At 45.1% G+C, this 21,240-nt stretch overlaps 2 protein-coding genes across 2 annotated transcripts in view; one reads left to right on the plus strand and one right to left on the minus strand.

Annotated features, from left to right (window-relative positions):
* Positions 1-21,240, plus strand: part of LOC120728121 (neural cell adhesion molecule L1.1-like) — a 589,469-nt gene that overhangs the window by 194,037 nt on the left and 374,192 nt on the right. The gene's annotated exons all lie outside the window — the stretch shown is intronic.
* Positions 1-21,240, minus strand: part of LOC120727956 (IQ motif and SEC7 domain-containing protein 1-like) — a 169,793-nt gene that overhangs the window by 26,551 nt on the left and 122,002 nt on the right. Inside the window, exons 4-7 of the mRNA XM_040022571.1 lie at positions 6,594-6,762; positions 5,883-6,050; positions 3,298-3,669; positions 895-1,493 (exon numbers count right to left, since the gene is read on the minus strand). Of these exons, the coding sequence (XP_039878505.1) occupies positions 895-1,493; positions 3,298-3,669; positions 5,883-6,050; positions 6,594-6,762 (1,308 nt within the window). The remainder of the gene's footprint in view (positions 1-894; positions 1,494-3,297; positions 3,670-5,882; positions 6,051-6,593; positions 6,763-21,240) is intronic.

Consider the following 21,240-nt stretch of genomic DNA (forward strand, 5'->3'; position numbering starts at 1 on the left):
GATGGTTCCAACGCCGGAGAGATTGTCGAACGGAAGAGCCACAGAAGTTCTGTAGTGTGAAGGTGTGTCAGCTATTTCAAGTCTGACAAAAAACAGAGTAGCGTTCACTGTAAATGTGCCGAAAGTAAGTCTGGAAATACAATAAAGCGGTGCAGCTCAGTCTCTGACTGGAAGCGCTGATTCGTCATTCGGCTTTTGTCAGACTAACGTAACTGTTAAAACTGTTTGAAAAGCTCAGCTATACAACAAGGACAGATCGAGAATTTCCTTTTAGTTCTCAGTTTATTTGATATTGACAAAAGTTAGTCAGTTTTGTCTGTTCTTCTGTAAAACCAAGATTTATTTTTAGAATTAATAATCGCCTTTTGTGTAGTTTGCAACATTTGCCTTTATTTATCTGAAAAAGTCTCATGTTCCTTAAGTACATCTACCCTGTTGAACTTATTATGGGAAATAAATATTTAAATCAAAACAAGCTGCTGATTATTTCACATTTTACTTGTGAGCAACGGCACATTTAAATCTTACAAATATAGTTATTTGGCTGATATCGTGATAGATATCGTTATCGCCTGAAATGAAAAAAACATATCGTGATATGAAAAAATCTCATATCGCCCAGCTCTACAGTGAATCATTCATTAAAGTTCCTGCAGTGTTTCTAAGGGTCAGCAGGGACGAGCTGGAAGCTCATCTTTTAAATATGGACTTCATGTGTTCATGTGAAGTATTGACTAATTTCAAACGTCTTGCAGGAATTTTGTGTTTTGACCGTGCATGCGACCTTGTCCTACAGCGCCCCCTGGTGAGGACGCTCGCGTCTGCGTCTGTTTTCATGCAGATTCTGAACGAGTTCATCCAGAAAGTGAAACGAGACGTTTAAGTGCTGCTGACCTGTCGCTCATGTCCACTGAGCTGTCGCTGGGCGGTTCGATGGTCAGGACGGGGAGATGTCCTCCTCCTCCACCCCTGCCTCTGTACTCGCCCCGACACTCTGTGCAGGGGGTGCTGCTCCTCCGGCTCGTGTTGCTGCCTCCCTCCGTCTCCCTGCTGTCTTCTCTCCCCCCTGCACTTCCTCCTCCCCCTCCTCCCCAGTACTCTGTATCAGAGCTGGAGGCGGGACGGGACAGCGGCGAGGAGGGGAGGCAGCCTTCATCCATGTACAGGGTGACATCACTGAAGGAGGTAGCGGTGCTGTCCTCATGCATGGAGGCACCTCCTCCTGCCCCCGCCCTCCCTCCTCCTCCCCCCGTCCGGCCTGCAGCACGTCGGGAAGATGTCGTGCTGTTGCGCCACGCACACTGTCTGTAGTCTTCCTCCTCGTCTTCCTCCTCGTCCTCTTCCCCTTCTTCCTCCTCCTCTTCTTCCTCCTCATCGCCCTCCTCTTCGTCCTCGTCATCGTCCTCCTCTCCATCTCCTCCCGCTTCCTGCGAGTCTTCACGGCCGGACTGGCAGGTGAGGGAGTCGTCCATGGAGTCTGCCAAGGACTTAACCTGCAGTGCACGAACGTAACGTCACGACACAGAAAATACAGAGAAAAAATATCCCGAGCTGACGATGAGAAGGTCAGAAGAAGAAAATCGCTGCACAACTCCTGTCAGGAGAAAGACGGCTGTGGAAATCTGCACTCATGTTTCTTTCTGTTTGTTTGACCTTTGCTGAGAGACGGCCAAGAATCTGCCGCAGGATGGGAAGAGACTCCCGGGGATCCGCTCTAATCACTTCTGATTCATTTTCATTTAGCTTCAGGAAACTCTGGGACATCCAGCACTTTATAACAGATAAACAAGATATCAGCTGAGTTAGGCTGACTTCTTTGTTAGTTTTTAATATAATATACATCTGTGTGTGTGTCATTTGCATAAAAAAGGATAAAATCATGTTTGCAAATGACATGAGTACTCGGAGGCACAAAAATGGAAGATGGAAGATGAGTCAGGAAAGGGGCAAAAACAGAAAATCGTTTCTGGTTAGGAAAGGATTAAAACGATTACTTTTCTGCTTATCAGGAAAAGAATGACTCCTCCAATCCTCACACTGAGTGCCTCGCCTACGCGGATATTTATTTGTTCGGTTTTAGGCTCAAGGTAACAGTTCCTGCACAATCCAGCGGGCTTTTAATTTGAAACATCTACGCATACAAATATGTTAAGGTCCGCCTATTAGCATTTTCTAAAACTTTGAAACGCATCTCCTGTCTCAGAGGACGGAGATTCCTCAGCATCCATTGGTCCCAATCAATGAACATTTACTTCCAAACCTGCACTTCAGTGACTGTTTCAGTGTTAATTGCTGCCCTGACCGCTGGGACAGCAGCTGCTAACAGTCCTGTAGTTGAAAGCTTGTTTGTGGGGCTCCACAGGGATCCTTGTCTGGGCCAATTCATTTTCCAATAATCGCGACTCTTTTAAGACCATCCAACATTTAGCAGAGATTTTCTCCCTTTTAAACTCAGAATACTCAAACACTTCTAGAGGTTAACTGCTGAAAATAAAGCTTCCCCAGATTCCTATTGTATTTACTGGCAACCTCTGATTTAGTAGCTTTATAAACCAAACTGAGCAGTTTTGTTTCAGCTTTGGAGAATCTCAAAGACTCAAAGACTTTAATAATCTAGATAGTATTATGTGTGAACTAAAAAATGTACAGACTATGACAAAATGAGTTTATTTTCATTGATCAGCAGCAAGTCTGAGATTACTTTTGAAACTTTACATATTACTTTTAAAAGGTCGGATGGTCCTGAGCTATAACTCAGGCCTTTTGATGACTTAAAAAGAAGCAACTGGACTTCTTTAGGTTCATGAAGGTGTTTTACTCGATAAACTTCTCCAAGCAGACACACCTATGGCATCAATTTCAAAATCCTACGTCACCTCGTTTTCAAGTTATTTCATTCACAAGATTTTCAGAAGATTTGACCTCTGAACTCAGACCTTTAGGTCAAGGTTACTGAGATTTGAGTTCTAAGAGTTTTAGTAGCTACACCTATGGCATCAATTTGAAGATTCTACGTTGCCTCGTTTTCAAGTTATCACAGTCACAATCTTAAATGTCCAGGCAGCCCCCGCCCATCCATCCATCCATCCTTGCAGCTTGGTGGGGTAATAACAATACCCCCACATCCTTTTTTGCCTGAGGAATAATAATTACTATGTATCAACAAACTCTTTTATGAATGAATTATAATTATATTCCTTTATTGTAATAATGCTGTGCACGTTTTGCACATGTGTACTTCAGACCGTGTTCTTTAAACATTTTTCATGACTGTTGAAGATGCTCAAACATCTCTACCTGCTTAGAGAACGAGTCGTCCACATCTCCGGCGTCCTCTGAGCCCTGCTGACCTGGCGGTCCCTGACCCTGTGGTTGACGCTCATCAAATGAGTACTGCAGCCACCGAAGAAACAACGCATCATTAGAACAAACCGAGCAGAACCTGGTGTGTTTCATTATGTGCTTTTTTACAAGTGTGTGTGAGAGTGTGTGTACCTGCATCCTCATGTTGGACAGGATGATGCGGCGGGTCATCCTGCTCTCTGAGGCGGAGCTGCGAAGCCTCTCAAAGTTCTTGTTCATGCGATACTGCCTGAACGCCGTCTGGATCGTCTTCGCTGCCCGCCGGGACACGAACGGGCCCCCGTACTTCCTCTCCAGCATCTCCACCTATCAGGCCGTACGATCACGCAACCAAACAGAGAGGGAGGAGCAGAAACGATCTTTGCATTTACAGGAAACAGGAAACAAAACAGCAGAAACTTTCAGCAAACCTTTGTGATGTTGCGTGTTACGATGTGTGTAGTTTTGTGTTTTTAGTGAGTAAACCGAAAATTATTACACCGCTCGGCACATCTGACGGTTCCTAAACTGCAGTGGAAACAAAAGGAGCACGGACCAATAAGGAGGTTTGTTAAATGACGCCTCGTGCCTCCAAAGGCAGCTCTGCTCCTTAGCTGCTAACATTTCTAACTATATACCTTTACTTTTGCTTCATTTGAAAGTAAATACATACAGTGGGGCAAAAAAGTATTTAGTCAGCCACCGATTGTGCAAGTTCCCCCACCTAAAATGATGACAGAGGTCAGTAATTTGCACCAGAGGTACACTTCAACTGTGAGAGACAGAATGTGAAAAAAAAATCCATGAATTCACATGGTAGGATTTGTAAAGAATTTAATCGTAAATCAGGGTGGAAAATAAGTATTTGGTCACCTCAAACAAGGAAAATCTCTGGCTCTCACAGACCTGTAACGTCTTCTGTAAGAAGCTTTTCTGTCCCCCACTCGTTACCTGTATGAATGGCACCTGTTTGAACTCATCATCTGTATAAAAGACACCTGTCCACAGCCTCAAACAGTCAGACTCCAAACTCCGCCATGGCCAAGACCAAAGAGCTTTCGAAGGACACCAGGAAAAGTATTGTAGACCTGCACCAGACTGGGAAGAGTGAATCTACAATAGGCAAGCAGCTTGGTGTGAAAAAATCAACTGTGGGAGCAATCATCAGAAAATGGAAGACATACAAGACCACTGATAATCTCCCTCGATCTGGGGCTCCACGCAAGATCTCATCCCGTGGGGTCAAAATGATCATGAGAACGGTGAGCAAAGACCCCAGAACCACACGGGGGGACCTGGTGAATGACCTGCAGAGAGCTGGGACCAAAGTAACAAAGGTCACCATCAGTAACACACTACAACGGCAGGGAATCAAATCCCGCAGTGCCAGACGTGTTCCGCTGCTGAAGCCAGTGCATGTCCAGGCCCGTCTGAAGTTTGCCAGAGAGCACATGGATGATACAGCAGAGGATTGGGAGAATGTCATGTGGTCAGATGAAACCAAAGTAGAACTTTTTGGTATAAACTCAACTCGTCGTGTTTGGAGGACGAAGAATACTGAGTTGCATCCCAAGAACACCATACCTACTGTGAAGCATGGGGGTGGAAACATCATGCTATGGGGCTGTTTTTCTGCCAAGGGGACAGGACGACTGATCCGTGTTAAGGACAGAATGAATGGGGCCATGTATCGTGAGATTTTGAGCCAAAACCTCCTTCCATCAGTGAGAACTTTGAAGATGAAACGAGGCTGGGTCTTCCAACATGACAATGATCCAAAACACACCGCCCGGGCAACAAAGGAGTGGCTCCGTAAGAAGCATTTGAAAGTCCTGGAGTGGCCTAGCCAGTCTCCAGACCTCAACCCCATAGAAAATCTGTGGCGGGAGTTGAAAGTCCGTGTTGCTCGGCGACAGCCCCAAAACATCACTGCTCTCGAGAAGATCTGCATGGAGGAATGGGCCAAAATACCAGCTACTGTGTGTGCAAACCTGGTAAAGACCTATAGTAAACGTTTGACCTCTGTTATTGCCAACAAAGGTTATGTTACAAAGTATTGAGTTGTATTTTTGTTACTGACCAAATACTTATTTTCCACCCTGATTTACGAATAAATTCTTTACAAATCCTACCATGTGGATTCATGGATTTTTTTTTTCACATTCTGTCTCTCACAGTTGAAGTGTACCTCTGGTGCAAATTACTGACCTCTGTCATCATTTTAGGTGGGGGAACTTGCACAATCGGTGGCTGACTAAATACTTTTTTGCCCCACTGTATTCTTTCACTAATTTTTCTCTTCCCTATGTAAACCTCCTTATTGGTCCATGCTCCACGTTGCTGTGTCTCTGCCTCTGTGTGCATTACGGATAAAAGGAAGGGCAGAAAATAAAGGTGTCCTGATGTGTCCTCTACCCTGCGGGTGATTGAAAAGGCTGCTTTGTAATGGAGGCGATTACATGGAAAACCTCTCACAGGAACCGCTCCAGTGGTGTTTTTAGAGGTGTTACTTATGAGGCCGACTTGTTGTGGCATTGTACCTTCTTGTCCTGGAGGTCTGTAGAGAGCTCATAGCTGTCAGATAGAGCCTTGCAGCGTTTGCTCTCCTCCTCCTCTTGCTTGCGGAGCGCCAGGCTGGCTGGCTGGTGTCGGCTGCGCTGAGCCCAGGCGAGGCTCGCTGGGCTGGGGGGCGAGATGGGTGAGCTGCCCTGGAAGAGGACATGATGAGAAGACATGTAATCAGATTTGATTTACTTCTGCTTTTATTTATTCAGGGTAACTTCAGGGAGACAGTACACATAATCCACTGATACAGGTTTTACTGTCAGACTGTTAATTTGGTCAAAAAAAAAGTAAAGGGTTTAGTTTAATTATCTCTCAGCCGAACGTTGGATTAAAAAAGAGATCAATGTGTTTAAGTTATTCGTTGGAATAATTTGATCCACGGTTTGAGCTCTGGACCTCTGTCATACAGCATCAACATCTGTTCCCCTGCCCTGGTGACCCACGAGATATCGCTGCTGTTTCAACCATGTTTGCTGGTTTAGATCAACTTTGTGTTCATTTGAAGCGAGCCCTTCCACCTTAAATGTCCCACTACAGCAGAACGGGGCCACCGAGCTCTTCACAGAGGGGATTAGGATTTTTACAAATGTGGCTGAAGGCGACACCTCCTTTCATAAGCTTCAGAATAAACTTCAGACACCTTTAGTAGCTGCAGATAGACGGTGCATGTGTTTTAGGGTCGGTACCTGTGTATGTGTGTGGGAGGCTCCCAGGGGCCCACCGGAGGAGGGAGAGCCGTAGGGGTCACAGGGGCTGGAGAGGGGGCTGTTGCTATAGCGATGGAAGGGAGGTGGATGGCCAAAGGATGAATCAGAAAAGGTGAGTGCCTCCGGACACTGAGAGTCGCCCTCCACACTGCGAGGAAAGAGACAAAAACATGAGGAGAACGAGAGGACGGGTTATCCATCTGCAGATGCTGCTGATTTCAGGTGAAATCACGCTGAAATAATGAAACAGAAGGTGGGAGAGAAGCTGTGGGATGCAGAGAAGGAGGAGGAAACTTGATCCAAACAACTGAGAACAGAATCAGGACGGCAAGAAGGCGGAAGAATGGACTTAAAGAAAAGGAAAAGAAGAAAGGAAATCTGTTGGACAGATGGTGAGGTGGGGAGGAAGAGAAGGGAAAGGAAGGAAAGGAGGTTAAAGAGCAAACTGGAAGAAAGGGAAAAGAGAAAGATGAATAGATTCAGATAAAATAGCTGCACACTGACTAAACCGGACAAACTAACAGAACAAACCACACTTTACCTGACAAACTGGACCAAACCAGAGTAAACTGGCCTAATCCTGACTGCAACGAACTGGAACGTGTTTGTTCAAATCGACCATAATCAGATAAATCTCTGCCTCCATCTCACTCCATCACACCAACACTCTGCAGGTCCTTTTTCACTATATCCATGAATCTTCTCTCAGATCTTCCTGTTTTCCTCCCGCCCGGCAGCTCCATCCTCATCATCCCTCTGTCCAGAATATCCACCTCCAAAAACCAAACCACAAAACTGGACCTTACATAAAAACAAACTAAACACATCAAAAGGGTCAAATTAAACCCTTTGAACAGAGTAAATCAGCTGGATCAGCAAGACTAAGTCAGATAAATACAAACTGAATGAAAAAGACCAAAACTGTAGCAAACTCCAATAAAACAAACCACAAAAGAATGTTACTGACATTTATTAAATGGCCTAATCACAGTTACAACCCAAACACAGTGGAACAAAAGTTCAACTGCACCTAACTGGGTCTAAGCTTGAAGAAACCCAGCAAAACCATCCATCCGTCCATCCATCCGTCCATCCATTCATCCATCCATCCATCCATCCGTCCATCCATTCATCTGTCCATCCATCCATCCATCCATCCGTCCATCCGTCCATCCATTCATCCATCCATCCATCCATCCATCCATCCATCCATCCATCCATCCATCCATCCATCCATCCATCCATCCATCCATCCATCCATCCGTCCATCCATTCATCTGTCCATCCATCCATCCGTCCATCCATCCATCCATCCATCCATCCATCCATCCATCCATCCATCCATCCATCCATCCGTCCATCCATCCATCCATCCATCCATCCATCCATCCATCCATCCATCCATCCATCCATCCATCCATCCATCCATCCATCCATCCATCCGTCCATCTCTTCTTCCACTTATCCAGCTGACAGGCTCCAGACTAAACAGAACTAAAGCAAACAAAAGGAATGAGTCGGACCAGTTAAACAAAGCCAATAGGAATTTGGCTTAACCCAGAATAAAACGGACTAAAACCGGAAAAGTGGAATAAAAGAGCAGCTGGCGCTAATCTGGCCTAAGTGGAACAACCCAGTCTGAACAAATCACAGATTCAGATGAAGTGGACCAAATCAAACCAAATGGGATGTTCAGACCAACACATGGAAAGCTAGGGAAAAGACTTAATCCAGAGTAAAACCAAATAAAACGCTCTTCTTTTCTGTCTTTCGGCCTACTCCCATTCAGAGGGAGTTCTTTCTCCCCACTGACTCCAAATGACTGATTGGGATTCTCTTTCATGTTTTATGGATTTAGCTGCACACTCACATTGAAATCACTTTTAATTGGCCAAATCAAAACCACGTGGAACAATTGGATCAAAGCAGAATAAACAGAAAAAGGGACAAAACAAAACCACGTTTCCTGAACTACCTGTCATGAACTGGATTAATCCAGATGAAACTGGACAAAATGTATTAGACCATCATACTGTGGTCACCTAGCAGTTCACTGTGTTTAATGCCTCAACAGAGACGTCTCGGACAGACTGATGCAGATTACTGCTAAGAGAAACGCTGCGACACAGAAGATCAATCAACTTATTGATAAATAAAGGAGACGAAGAGAGAAGAGAAAAGAGGAGCAATCTGTGCGACGGGCGTGTGTTTCATCATCAAAGAGGCTCTTCAGTGTTAATCTAAGACACCCGTGAAGCTGGCACAGAAGCTAACGTGGGCAGTGCCAAGCTAGCAAACACACACACACACACACACACACACACACACACACACACACAGAGTCACATGAGGGTGACTCATGGCAACAGCAGTGTGAGTGTGTGTGTATATGTGTGTGTGTGGGTGTACAGTATATGTGAATGTGGGTGTGCAGTGCGTGTTTGCGAGAAGCACAGCGTGAGTGTGTGGGAGACAATGTGTGTGTCTGTGTGTTTGCACAGCTAGCTTTATGAGGACCGAAGTGAGTTTAAGACCTTGGGAAAAAGGACATTTCTTTCAAAGTGAGGACGTTCAAATCAGTCCTCTCTTCAGGACTGTTTGACGGGTTCAGATCACAGACTGTGTGAAACTCGTGGTCACAGTGGAGTCACCCACTGGTTTCTGAAATCTCATTTTGCAAACTCCACTTTAGCTTGATGGCTGTTTTCATCCCGATTTTACTGAAAGCAGAGGCGACAGTCTTTGGATGAAGGGTAGAGTGGAGAAAAGGGAGAACACCAGCAAGCCTGGTTAGATGCATCGATGCATTGCAAAGACACAGACACCTGCTAAATAACATCTAGATAAGCATGCAATTACCTCACAACAAGTCATTTTGAAGCCATATTATTTGTCAGAACAGAGTCTAATTAAGTGGCTCAAATTAGCGGAGCTGAAAGTTGTTATAAAGACAGAAATTAGCTATAGACACCACAACATGTTGCAGTGTATCAGGCTGTAACGTGTTTATTTCTGCTGTGTTTTTAACGTCCGAGTCTCATGTTTGAAGCCAGATTCAAGCGGACGTTAGAGGAACTGCAATTTTTGACACTGGGTTTATGTCAGCGATGGTCCCCACGCAAACGGTGACTAGCCTGCCACTGAAGTCCACCGAAGCAACTTGAGGCAGCTTTTACTTTGTGCATCATGACTCAAAGTAGCGTCCATAGTTATTAAAGTGTGTCTGCAGCTGAAATACTGAGGCCAGTGTGTGGCAAGGAAAACGTGACTGATTCGTATTAACAAGCCAAAAGTGCAGCAAGAAAAAACACCAAGCATCACACCACTACTAGTCCCGACTATATGCACAAGGCAGGTGGGTCCACTGATTCACGCCACAGACAGCGAATCCTGAGCTGTCAACAACAGGCGTGCAGCCTCATCAGGCCGCACTGATTTGTTTAGCTCAGGTGAGCCTATGCATCATATATCTGCTTCGACCTGTGCAGGGCTAAGAGATGTGCAGAGATGCTTTTCTGCTCAACACTCCTATAAAGAGTGACGCTCAGGCAGTACTCAGAGATCCTGACGCCTCATTTTTCCCCATTCTGACGTTTGTGGACATTCACCGAAGCTCCTGGCACGTATCTGCATCCCTTCATGCACAAAGCCACATGTGTGGATATGACCGAATAACTCAAGTCAGTTTATTTATGAGCACTTTTAAGAACAAGTGTTGACCAAAGTGCTGCATAACAGAACATAAATAAATGAAAGAAAAATGAAATGTCAAGATTTAAAGATGCGAGTTTTAATTGCCCAGACCGTTCTGAAGTTTAAGGGCATGTTTTCATCTGTGAAACTAGAAGTGTCTGCTCAGCTGACCTCAGTGATCTTTTGGGAACATGCACTGTTAAAAGGTCAGAAAGGTAAGAAGGCGCTAGCACATTTAAAGACTTAAAAACCAACAACTGGAAATAAAGTATCGAATTTCAGGAGCGGGACCACGCTGCCAAACACGCTGTTTTCGGTTCTCATCTATATACGTCTCCCCCAGTTCTACAAGCTGTTCATTCTCGTTTACATGCCCCCCCCCAAAACAGGAAACTGGTGCACCGTCAGGAGTTGCAGATGAGAAAGCAGAACTGAGTTATTTACAGAGGTCTGAACAGTCTCACTTTAGTTTTTCACTTGTTCAGGTTCAACGAGTTTAGCGCCATCCATGATTTCATGGCAGCGAGTCCAGCAAAGCTGTCAGAGGAGCCGTGGTATGCAGACAGAGTGTGAGTCAGATGCATAACAAGGAAATTCAATTCCATATTTTTGGAAAATTGAAATCAGGAGCATAGAAAGTGAAAAGAGTACAGGACCAAGAATGGAGGTCATGAGAGTGGAGCAGGTGATGATGAAAACCCACCAACGTGACAGAAAAACCTCTGCCTGTGAAACACACACATCTCTGCGGTGCACAGACCAGGAAACACGATCCACTGTATCGAATGCAGCAGCTGAAAGCATGAAAATGGTTGAATCTCCAATTACTAAAAGATCATCAAAAACCTTTCAAAGTGCTGATTCTGTGCTGTGAAACTGGACTGAAATATTTCAGTCTGATATTCGTGTCAGGTATTTATTTCCACCGGGGCCTGGAGATGGTGGAAAACAACTTTCTCCAGTATCTTAGACAGAAAGGGCAGCTTAGGGATCGGCCTAAAGCTTCTTTGACAGACGGCAGAATGATGGCATGTTTAAAACTCAGCAGTCCCCGACAGCGTCCAAGACCTCGTTGTACAGATGGGACATCTAGGGAGCACACAGCAGGCTTCAGATGACCGATCACTTCAGAAAAAGTCTCAAAGTGGTCAAAATCAGCAAAATATTTGGGGAACAGGGAGATCACAGTCAGGGGGAGTGATGTGAGACCTTATACCTGCAACGTTATCACCTATAACTGCTGATAAGTTTATTAGAGATAAGGGCAGAAAAACACTTCTGCTCTTCTGCAACTTTGTAATTAAACACGTCAAACTTTAACAAGGAAATCTGAAGTTGACCCATTAGCTCTCCAACCAATAAGCAGGTGTTCCTCTGCTCTCCTCAGCCAGCCGAGGATGAGCCAGATGTAGGTGAGGAGAGGTGTGTTTGATTTATATCCCAGCTGTGCGCTGAGCCCCGCGCCTCTTTTGGCAGGCTGCTACACTTCACTGAGGTCAGACGGTAAACTTCAGGTGACCCTGACATTAGAAACCATCACATCTGCGCCAGATTCTGCTTTGCAAACTTCTATCTCTGGAAATTTCTCCTTCCAACTCTTAACTGGGAAAAACTGGTTTGCAATTCACAGGTCTGGAACGTGTCTCTGTGAAGAAATGAAATATTTGAACTGGATGTTTTTGCATTTAACATCTTTAATGACAACTGCAGAAATCAGAAGGAAAGCATCTGCTTTAAATAGTTTTAAACATTCATGTCTTGGTAGGGTTTTCCTTGTTCTGTTGTGTTTGTCTGCATTCTCTTAAAAACAATGAAGTTAACGGCTCTCATCTTGTGCGTGTGTTCAAAGCCGCCTCCCCAAAATGCATTTGCTTAGCAACACGACCCGGTTACACAATTTTCCTTCTATCGAACTACGCCACCAGCTGTGCCACTACAGAAGGATGCCTCCATCCACAACTGACGCCTGCGACAGTGACAGGATGTAAATCCCGATGACTCTCCCACGCTTCAGAGCTGGAGGGTTTATTAGCGGCACGCTCCTTCTGGTTGGGGGATGTCGCCGCTGGAAAACAAACATTTCCTGCATGAAACTGCTCAGAGCAAGGTTGGACATCAAGATGAATAAAAGCACAACAGGCCGGACATAAGACACATAAATCTGAATTTAGGGGTGAGCTGGAACTTTATTCGTTATGGAGCATTTAGGATTTTGCCGATATTGTGATTATGAATACTTCCTAGAACTACTTACTCCCACCCCTCCCCCCAGGGACTCCCCAGATAATGTTGTTATCTAACATTATGTCTTTGCATCGTCTCCTCCTGCGCAGCAAACAGCACAGATTACATGAAAGACTCCAACATAATTGACTGCAGCCTGGCTCTGCGAGTCGTGCACGGAGGCTGTTTGCAGGCTTGTGGTAAATCCCGCTGTACAGACGTGGAGGTGGGTGGTGGGGGGGTCTGAGCTTATATCTATATAAGATGGACCTGATACTGGTGGATGTGAGCCGCTCAGTATTAAGACACTAAAAAATGAATAAATAAAAATACTGCAGTGTTTTTTCCTCAGTGTTGTTCAGCTTGACTTGCAGAAAAAAAGCTATTGCAGAGAATTTCATAGATTTCTCCGAGTATGAGATCCAGGACGTGAAGTTACATATGCATAATGTAAAAGACAGAAGAGTGAAGCATCCTATTGGCTGAAAGTGTCTGTGATAAACTCTCAGCTGTGTTTGTGATGTTGGTGCATTTTGAATTATCTGACAAGTAGTATGGCTTCCTTGATAAAGACTGTCCAAGCTGTGGGTGAATTTCTAGCATCACATTCGTGTGTTTCTTAGCACTAATTAACAGACTGGGTGCATCCCACATGCACACCAGTCTGTGGATGCTGTTTATGGATGCTGCTCACTGCACGCCGCCTCTAAAAACCAACACGGTAACGGCCAAAACACTGAAGCTGAGGCGTCACAGCGGGACTTTATGGACAAATGGAGAACATCGATCTCTTACACACAGCTTAGAGCGCTCTACTTTCTCTTTTAACCTCCCAGGACCTGCCGTCCACATATGTGGACATCACATTTTGGGTTATTTAGACCAAAATACTCAATTTTGCTCTACATGGGCCTGATATGCACTAACGAGGACATTATGCTGCTACTGTTCTATCAAAATTGTAAACTAATATCCTCATTTGTGGCTCTCATTTTTCTTAAAAACAAAAATAAGGTAAAAAAAAAAATCTGGTAATTCTTTGTTTTTACATTCATCAGGTCCCAATCAGCCCAAATATCAAAGAAAAACTGTGGAAGAATTCGGGTCTTAGGAGGTTAAATGCATAAAATACCACAAACATGACTGGACTCCATTATAAAAACAACCCAGCAGTCTGCACTGTAGGATGATCCTGCAAAAACCTGCCTGTACAACCACAACAACACGTCACACTGTAGAATTATATTAGAGTGAGAGCAGCACAGCACATATTAACCTGCTGCAGCACATAAACACAGCAACACTCACATGTAAACCTTGGCTCTGCGCAGCAGCTTGTTTTTCCTGAGAAACCACATGAGTCCGGGGGAGAGGACACACACACACACACACACACACACACACACACACACACACACACACACACACACACACACACACACACGCTACGCAGTACAGCTGCTCATATTTACCATAGTTTCTGATAAATATCTGGTATTCCTTTCAAATTTTTCATCCACACACAGAAGACGTCACACGCTGTTTCTGTTTGGTATCCTGCATTCATAGCCAGGGGCAGTAACTAACAACACACACACACACACACACTAAGTTGATTGGAAGCAGACTCCTGTGCCTGCACACACACATAGATGATGATTAGAAATCTGATTTATGCAGGTTACAGTGTCAAAGCAATGACTGCACTTCCTGCACAAGCCCACACTGATACACCCGAGCTTGGGCACACTCACTTGTAATTAATAACACACACTGCGTCTCTCTCAACTGCTGTCCTCCCACGACTAACAGTCGCCTCCACCAACGAGCCAAACAGACGCAGAATATAAAGACAATCAGTCAGTTCGGCAGGCAGCTTCCCACAGGAGCAGGAGACCTGAAATATTCACGTCACAAAGTCGAACCTGGGCTGCACCTCCAATCAAACACAATTTAATGTCCTCATTTTATGAACTTCAATTTAATGCTTAATTATTTGCATGCAGACATCACAGTTAGCTTACTCTGACATTAAATAAGAAGACTCCATCCATCCATTTTCTGCTGCTTGTTTGGGTCTGGTTGCAGTGGCAGCAGTCTAAACAGAGAACCTTCCACTCCCTGTCCACCTCTTCCAGCTCATCTGAAGCATTCCCAAGCCAGCTCAGAGATATAACTTCTCCAGTGTGTCCTGGGTCTGGCTCTGGGACATGCTTGAAACACCTCACCCAGGAGGTGTCCGGGAGGCATCCTAGTCAGATGCCTTAACCACCTCTGGATCCTTTCGGAGTGGGGGAGGAGCAGATCGGCTCCAAGTCCCTCCTGAATGACTGAGATCCTCACCTTAGCTCTAAGGGAGATAAAGCTTATTTCTGCCACTCGTGAGTACAGCACTACTTCCCCCTCCTGAGGGTTCGCCAGAATCACTTCGAGACAGACCGAAAGCTTTGTTTCATGGTCGCACTAAACTCCTCCCACACCCAAGTTTTTCTTAAGCTACTCCCAGAACCCCTCTCCACCCGGCTGCAGGTACCCGTCAGCTGTCCTCTTCTGATCCAAACTTGGTTTTTATTGGAGAACAGCTTCTTTTTCTTTATCTGTTGACATAAAATCTCAGAGGAAGGGTGCGGCAAAGACTCCCTAAAGATTTCAGTCCCTACGGGTTCAGTCTGGAAGATAAATAACCCGTACACAACTTTGCATCTGTTCAAAGTTCAGTTTTTGCTAAATTAGAGGCGCCTTCTTTTTCTTTCAAGAGCTTCCTTTAGTGGTCCCCACAGCCAATGATCTGCCTCCATCTCACCCAATCACCAGCATCCTCTTATGTCACACCAGCTGAGTGCCAAGAGTTGACAAGCTGACGGTACAATAAGGTGGAGTTTTGTCTCTCAGCTAAGCAGATTTAGCTTTCACACACACACACACACACACACACACACACACACACACACACACACACACACACACACACACACACACACACACACATTAAATCACACTACACACCAAAATACCCCATCTCATGTCAGACCCCCCCCTCCACCCCACTGCTGCTGGGTGTTATGATGAGGTGGAGGTCAGGACAATGATAATGATGACAAATATGACAGCTGTCATTGTCATTGGCTGCTCTCTTTGTCACTGTCAACACTCGTTCCTTCACATCTCAGCTTTTTAAAATATAAAAGTAAGAGGAGCTGAGATTTTGAATCGCTCCCCGTAGGCCGAGTGACCACACGACCCGGCAGGCTGCGGTGTAAACAACAGCCACGACAAACAGGAAGTGAGGGTGCAGCAGGGTGACACAACAGGCGGCGACTCCCAGTGAGACGAGGTCGGTGTCACGGTCTGACACCCGCACATGAAGGAGCAGGAAGAGGAGCGGGGTGAAGAACGACCACATGATTCACTGACCTGACTGTCTCCCTGACTCACTGACTGCTTTCAAACCGACAGACCAACAAATGCTTTCCTGCTCCAGAGCGGCGTGAAATATCACAGAGACCAGAGGAAGAAAAACAAACGAATACAAGAAACATTTCATATTTAAGTTTTTGAATGATGAAAATCTCTGGGTATATTAAGGTGACGGTGGGTCCCTCCTTGTGTCTCAAAATCCTTACTTTTCCTCTTGCGCCCTTTATTTACCAAAAAAGGGAAATAATCCTTCCTGTAATGAACACTGCAGCCTCCAGGTGGCACCGCCGACGGTGTTGAAGCCAAATGAATGTAAAGTAAATTAACAGTTGCGTAACAGTGTCTTTGCATGAGAGGGGCTTTTTATTTGGCTACTCTTTACTCCGCTGTAAATGTCCCCTGTGGGCTTCTGTAGCCTCCAGCTACAGCGCTGCAGATGCTGTGGTTCATAACAGGCTGAGCAAGTGGAAGTAACTGATTTATAAAGCTCAGAACATGGAGCCACAAGGGAACACACACACACACACACACACACACACACACACACACACACACACACACACACACACACACACACACACACACACACACACACGTGCAGCTTTGTCAAACCTCCTCACACAGGAGGAGGTCAGTGTATCACTCTGCTGTAATTAATAATGTTCTGTGATTAACTGTTGAGCTCAGTAATTACACACACGCACACATCAGGGCAACACCTGCTCATTGTGTGCGTGTCGGTGTGTAACTATCAGCCATGTTGTGGGGACATAAATCTGTGTACACACTCACACTGTGGGAACCCGCCTGCCTGTGCTCGTAAGCTAAAGCTAAGGTTGAGCCGAGGTTGAGTTCAGATTAAGGTTACGTCAGAAACACGTGACAAACTGTTGTCAGCGCGGCGTCGCTTAAACTTGCTGATGTGCTGTGACACGAACTAAGAACAGAACGACCTCTTTATCGTGTTAAGATGCGTGCGAACTTCACTTACATATGTGACCACATGTAAACAGATAACATAGATTCTTTGTATGACCAGCATGGCTGACTCCTCGGCGCCCCCTGCTGACCAGCTGTAAACAGATCAATAGGAATACGAGCACTCTGCTCACGTGATCTGTGACCTCAGGAACACTTTCCTGTTGAGTTTGTGATCTCAGACATTCATGTTTTTAAGGTCTTACAGAATGAAACATGTCATTAAATCAAAACAGATGAAAAAGGAAGACGAGGATTTTGGGCCAGACCGCCTCCTGCAGCTCAGACAGTCTATATATTAGAAGGTCGGTGGATCGATCCCTGACTCCTCGAGTCCAGATGCTGATGTATCCTCGGTCAAGTTAGAAACCCGAGTTGCCTCCATTCAAGTGAAAGTGTGTGTGCACAAGACACTGGGTAACACATGTGTGTCTCCTTCACAATGGTTCTGTGTTGTTCCCATGCAAACATAGTGAGCATTTAGAAAGAACTTCTGAAGTAATGTCTTGATGCATGCTCAATCATCCAGGTCAGGGAATCTCAAAATGTTTTCAGTGGGACAAACGTTTCGTTATTCGTCCACGTGACTTCTTCAGTCTCCTTCAGAGACCAGTGCTGAAACCACCAGAACAGAGTGTCTGACTTGCTCTAACTATCGTTATGCTTCAGTCACAGTAGGAAAACACTGGTTGGAGACTGCAGCATGACCGGCATTATTCCTACTGTGCACAATGAGCGTGCTTCTCGTTGGTTTCCGTGGAAACACGAAACAAGTTTTTAAAGGGACTTTTGTGCATCAAGCCGATAAAAGGCTGTTGGAGTTCACCTGCGTCAGTTTGGGATTCAATACGGTGAAGTTGACAAATGTGTGCAGTCTGTTCGTTATAACGCGGCAATTAACTGTGATAAATTTGCAAAAATCACAAATCTGTTGCTGACAGCATCCAGAGAAACTTACACTAACTACTCTTTTTAGAGTCTGCAGGGCAGCGATTTCACTGCAGCGCGACACTCCACAATCTTGTTGTTATGCAGGAATTGGTCCAAACTGACTGTGTTCATGAATAGATACAAAAAGATAAACAGAGATCTAACAATCCATCTGTGACAGACAGGTCGCCTCCCACCAGGCAGGCTTTGAAGTCGCCTTGCAATCGCCGTGGTTGCCCAGAGGTTGAGGGTCTTGCACACTCAGGCAAAGACATGGTTGCCACAACTACTTGCATTCAGTCAACAAAAGTGGAAAAACTCCATGCAATCATCAGGCATTTTTATTTTAGTGCGACTGAGCCATAAAGTAGAGTTTTTCCTCCTCTGTGTCGTATCAACGGGCAGAGGCAAACATCTGTGCAGGTGTTTGAACTGAAGGACTCGACGAATCCTACCCCTGACCAACATTTTCATCTAACAGCCATTAAAACACCGCAGCGACTCCAGAACTTAAAATATCACTGTATAACATCCCTGTTGCTATGTCAACATTTGTTCCTACATAATGACTGTGTCTAAGAGAAAAGGGAAGGCAGTGAAAGCAATGTGATAATGAGAAACTCAAAGCAGAATAATAATAAAGGGGCTAATGGCATCTAGAGAAAGACAGTGAAATGATTTCTACTTGCATCGCTTTGCACGTGGACACTGTGCAGATGGGCAAAAGTGTGCACATTCTTAACACTTCATTAAAAACCTGATTCACAGCCATGGAGTGATGGGAGGGGATGTCTGAGGCCATATTGCATGAGGGACGGGAACCAGCAACCTCCCTGCTCGTCTGCCCGTAGGCTCGCGGCGCTCTACATTAGGACACTGAGCGAGTCTCCGGGAAAATGTGTGTTAGTAAGACAAGGCTCACCCAGGCCCGAGTGTGTAATTGGTTTGTGTTTCTGGATGGACGAGTTAGTTCGTGGACTTCTGTGATTGTGTGTTTGTGCGTGTGGTTTCTGTTGTTGGTCCAAACAGGCACCAAATGGCACCAAACCCCGAGGCATCGAGCTGCTACTCACAACAGCTACATGTGTGTCATCCCCACCTCTCTCTGCTCTTGTATGCTGCCTCGCTCTCCCCTACAGATGGTCTTATGCCTTTCCTTCTTACTACCACTCTCGTGTGTGTGCATATGTTCTTAGCTCTTTAGCTACATTTGGCTAAATGGCCACTAAAGCTCCAACCAGTTTTCCATCCAACAGTTCAGCTCGGATACATAAAACCTGGACTTTCCGATGTAGCTACATACTGCAAAAAAGCCTAAATCTGTCTCTACAAACCACAAAAAATATGATGTTCAGTAGTGAAAAACGCTTTCTGTCTATCTGACGGCTTGCAGGGTTTCTACCAGCACATAGATGGGTGCAGCCATCATCACTGGTTCTGTACTGGCATCTGCTAATTAGTGCTAAGCACCAGGCCAAAACCCGTCTCACCAAACGATTTCAAAAAGCACCAACAACACAAGACAGAGGTGAGTCAGCTCTTTACGCTGGCACAAGTGAAAGCAAAGTGTGTATAGTGTACAGCTGTTACAAATATATGTGACTGAGACCAAACACACTTCCTGAACTGGACTGTAAACACAAAGAATATTTTAACATACGAGTCTATGGGGGAATTACTCAGACGTCTGAGCCTCTTTTGGCACTTTGGTGTTAGTTACTTCCTTTGCCCTGTTGCTGCTCGGTCTCCTCGTGCCACCGGCACCGAGTACAGGCTGGGACAGGTTTAAACCCATGCACAACTCTGGCTGGTGAAACAGGAAATACACGATGGCGTGAAACAGCAAAATTTCCAGCTCCTTGTAAAATTCTATAACTAAATAAATTCTCTTGGCTTTTGTACCGGAGATCCATAAAGTGAGCGTTCCCTCACATTTTCCACATATGGAACCAGAACTCACCGGCTTTTAAAGAAAATACAAAAAGACTCATTTTACAGGTTATTTAATGTGGTATAATTTCATATTTAATGCTTTTATATATAGAACAATAATTCTAAAAATATAATGTAATAATTTACTTAGTGAGTTAAGCTTTATGGCTGTGGAGGTGCTGCATGTGTGCCCTTTATTAACAGGCTGTCGCTGGTTGTTACAAGTCGATTAGGATGACAAATGTTAACAGCAGAAACGCCAACGACTGCAATCACTTCAAGCACACGAGAGAGACCCGCCGCAGCCAGGAAGAGATTACATGCTGTGAGTTTAACGGTCCTGACTGAGTTTGTTGCTTCTGTTTCCTGTCCTCGTCCCGTTTCCACCTGAGCTGCACCCAACACCTCGTCTAACAGCTGTCAGCCAGCTTCACTATCCACCAATCAAAGAACAGCTCAGAGTATTTTTTTCTTGCCTGTTTTTAATCTTGTTGTTTGTCACAGTCCCCTATTTTTCCAGCTCGTCGTCTCTAGTTTTCATCTTTGTGTTTGAGCAGAGAGCAGCAGAATAATGAACCATGAAACTCGAGTCTGAATATTAATATGACTGAGGAGGATCGAGTTAAGACGAGTAATCTGACTGGCCACCTTTCAGACTTGCCCTTCTCCCCGTGCGCACGGTTGGCTGGTGGACTTAATGAGCTTGGACAGAAAGCCGTGGTTGGTCAGATGAGAGATGGCAGAGATGGGACTGGATGAACAGAGATGACAGCTAGTTGATGAATCAGCCTCAGGTTAGTGTAAATGTATGACAGCTACAAACAAATAACCTCCTCACAGCTGCTCTTTTCCTGACAGACAAAGATGCAGTTTACAAAGAATATCTGAGCAGATTTATCAAAAGTTATACTGGAAGCAAACGATCAGTTTAACCCAGAAGTGCTTCACAGTTCTGTCCTTCGGGTGGCAGGAAGCCGTCTGGCTTATTCTGTCGTACAGTGTGAGGAGTCTGGACTTCGTGGTCCAGGTTAGGATGCTGCTTGAGAACATTTCCGGCACTCGGCCTGTGAAACTGAATGCAGGGAATACTTATCTGGACTATTCTCAGGCTGCTGTACTGACCCTGCCAAGCATGATGGGAAAAACAGATGGACGGAGGTGTTGTTTTATGAATTAAAACAGCTTCAGTGTCCAGAATCAGCAGCAGGATGAGTGGTGACATGTTTTTCCTTCAGTATATGAAGGTCTCCGTCCTTCAGCTGACCTTTAACCATCCATCAGGCTGCCAGAGCTTCAGCCTCTCCACTGTGTCATGATGAGTAATGGCTCCTGGACATTTGGTCAAACCAGTGCTAAAAAAATAGTCTCTCATCATCGACTTCAGCCCGAAGATGATGGATGCATAAGCAGCTGCAAATTTCACTCTGCCGCCTTTATCTTTTATTGAAACTGA

This window comes from Simochromis diagramma, unplaced genomic scaffold, assembly GCF_900408965.1.
Source record: "Simochromis diagramma unplaced genomic scaffold, fSimDia1.1 OVJJ01000308.1, whole genome shotgun sequence".
Taxonomy (NCBI): domain Eukaryota; kingdom Metazoa; phylum Chordata; class Actinopteri; order Cichliformes; family Cichlidae; genus Simochromis; species Simochromis diagramma.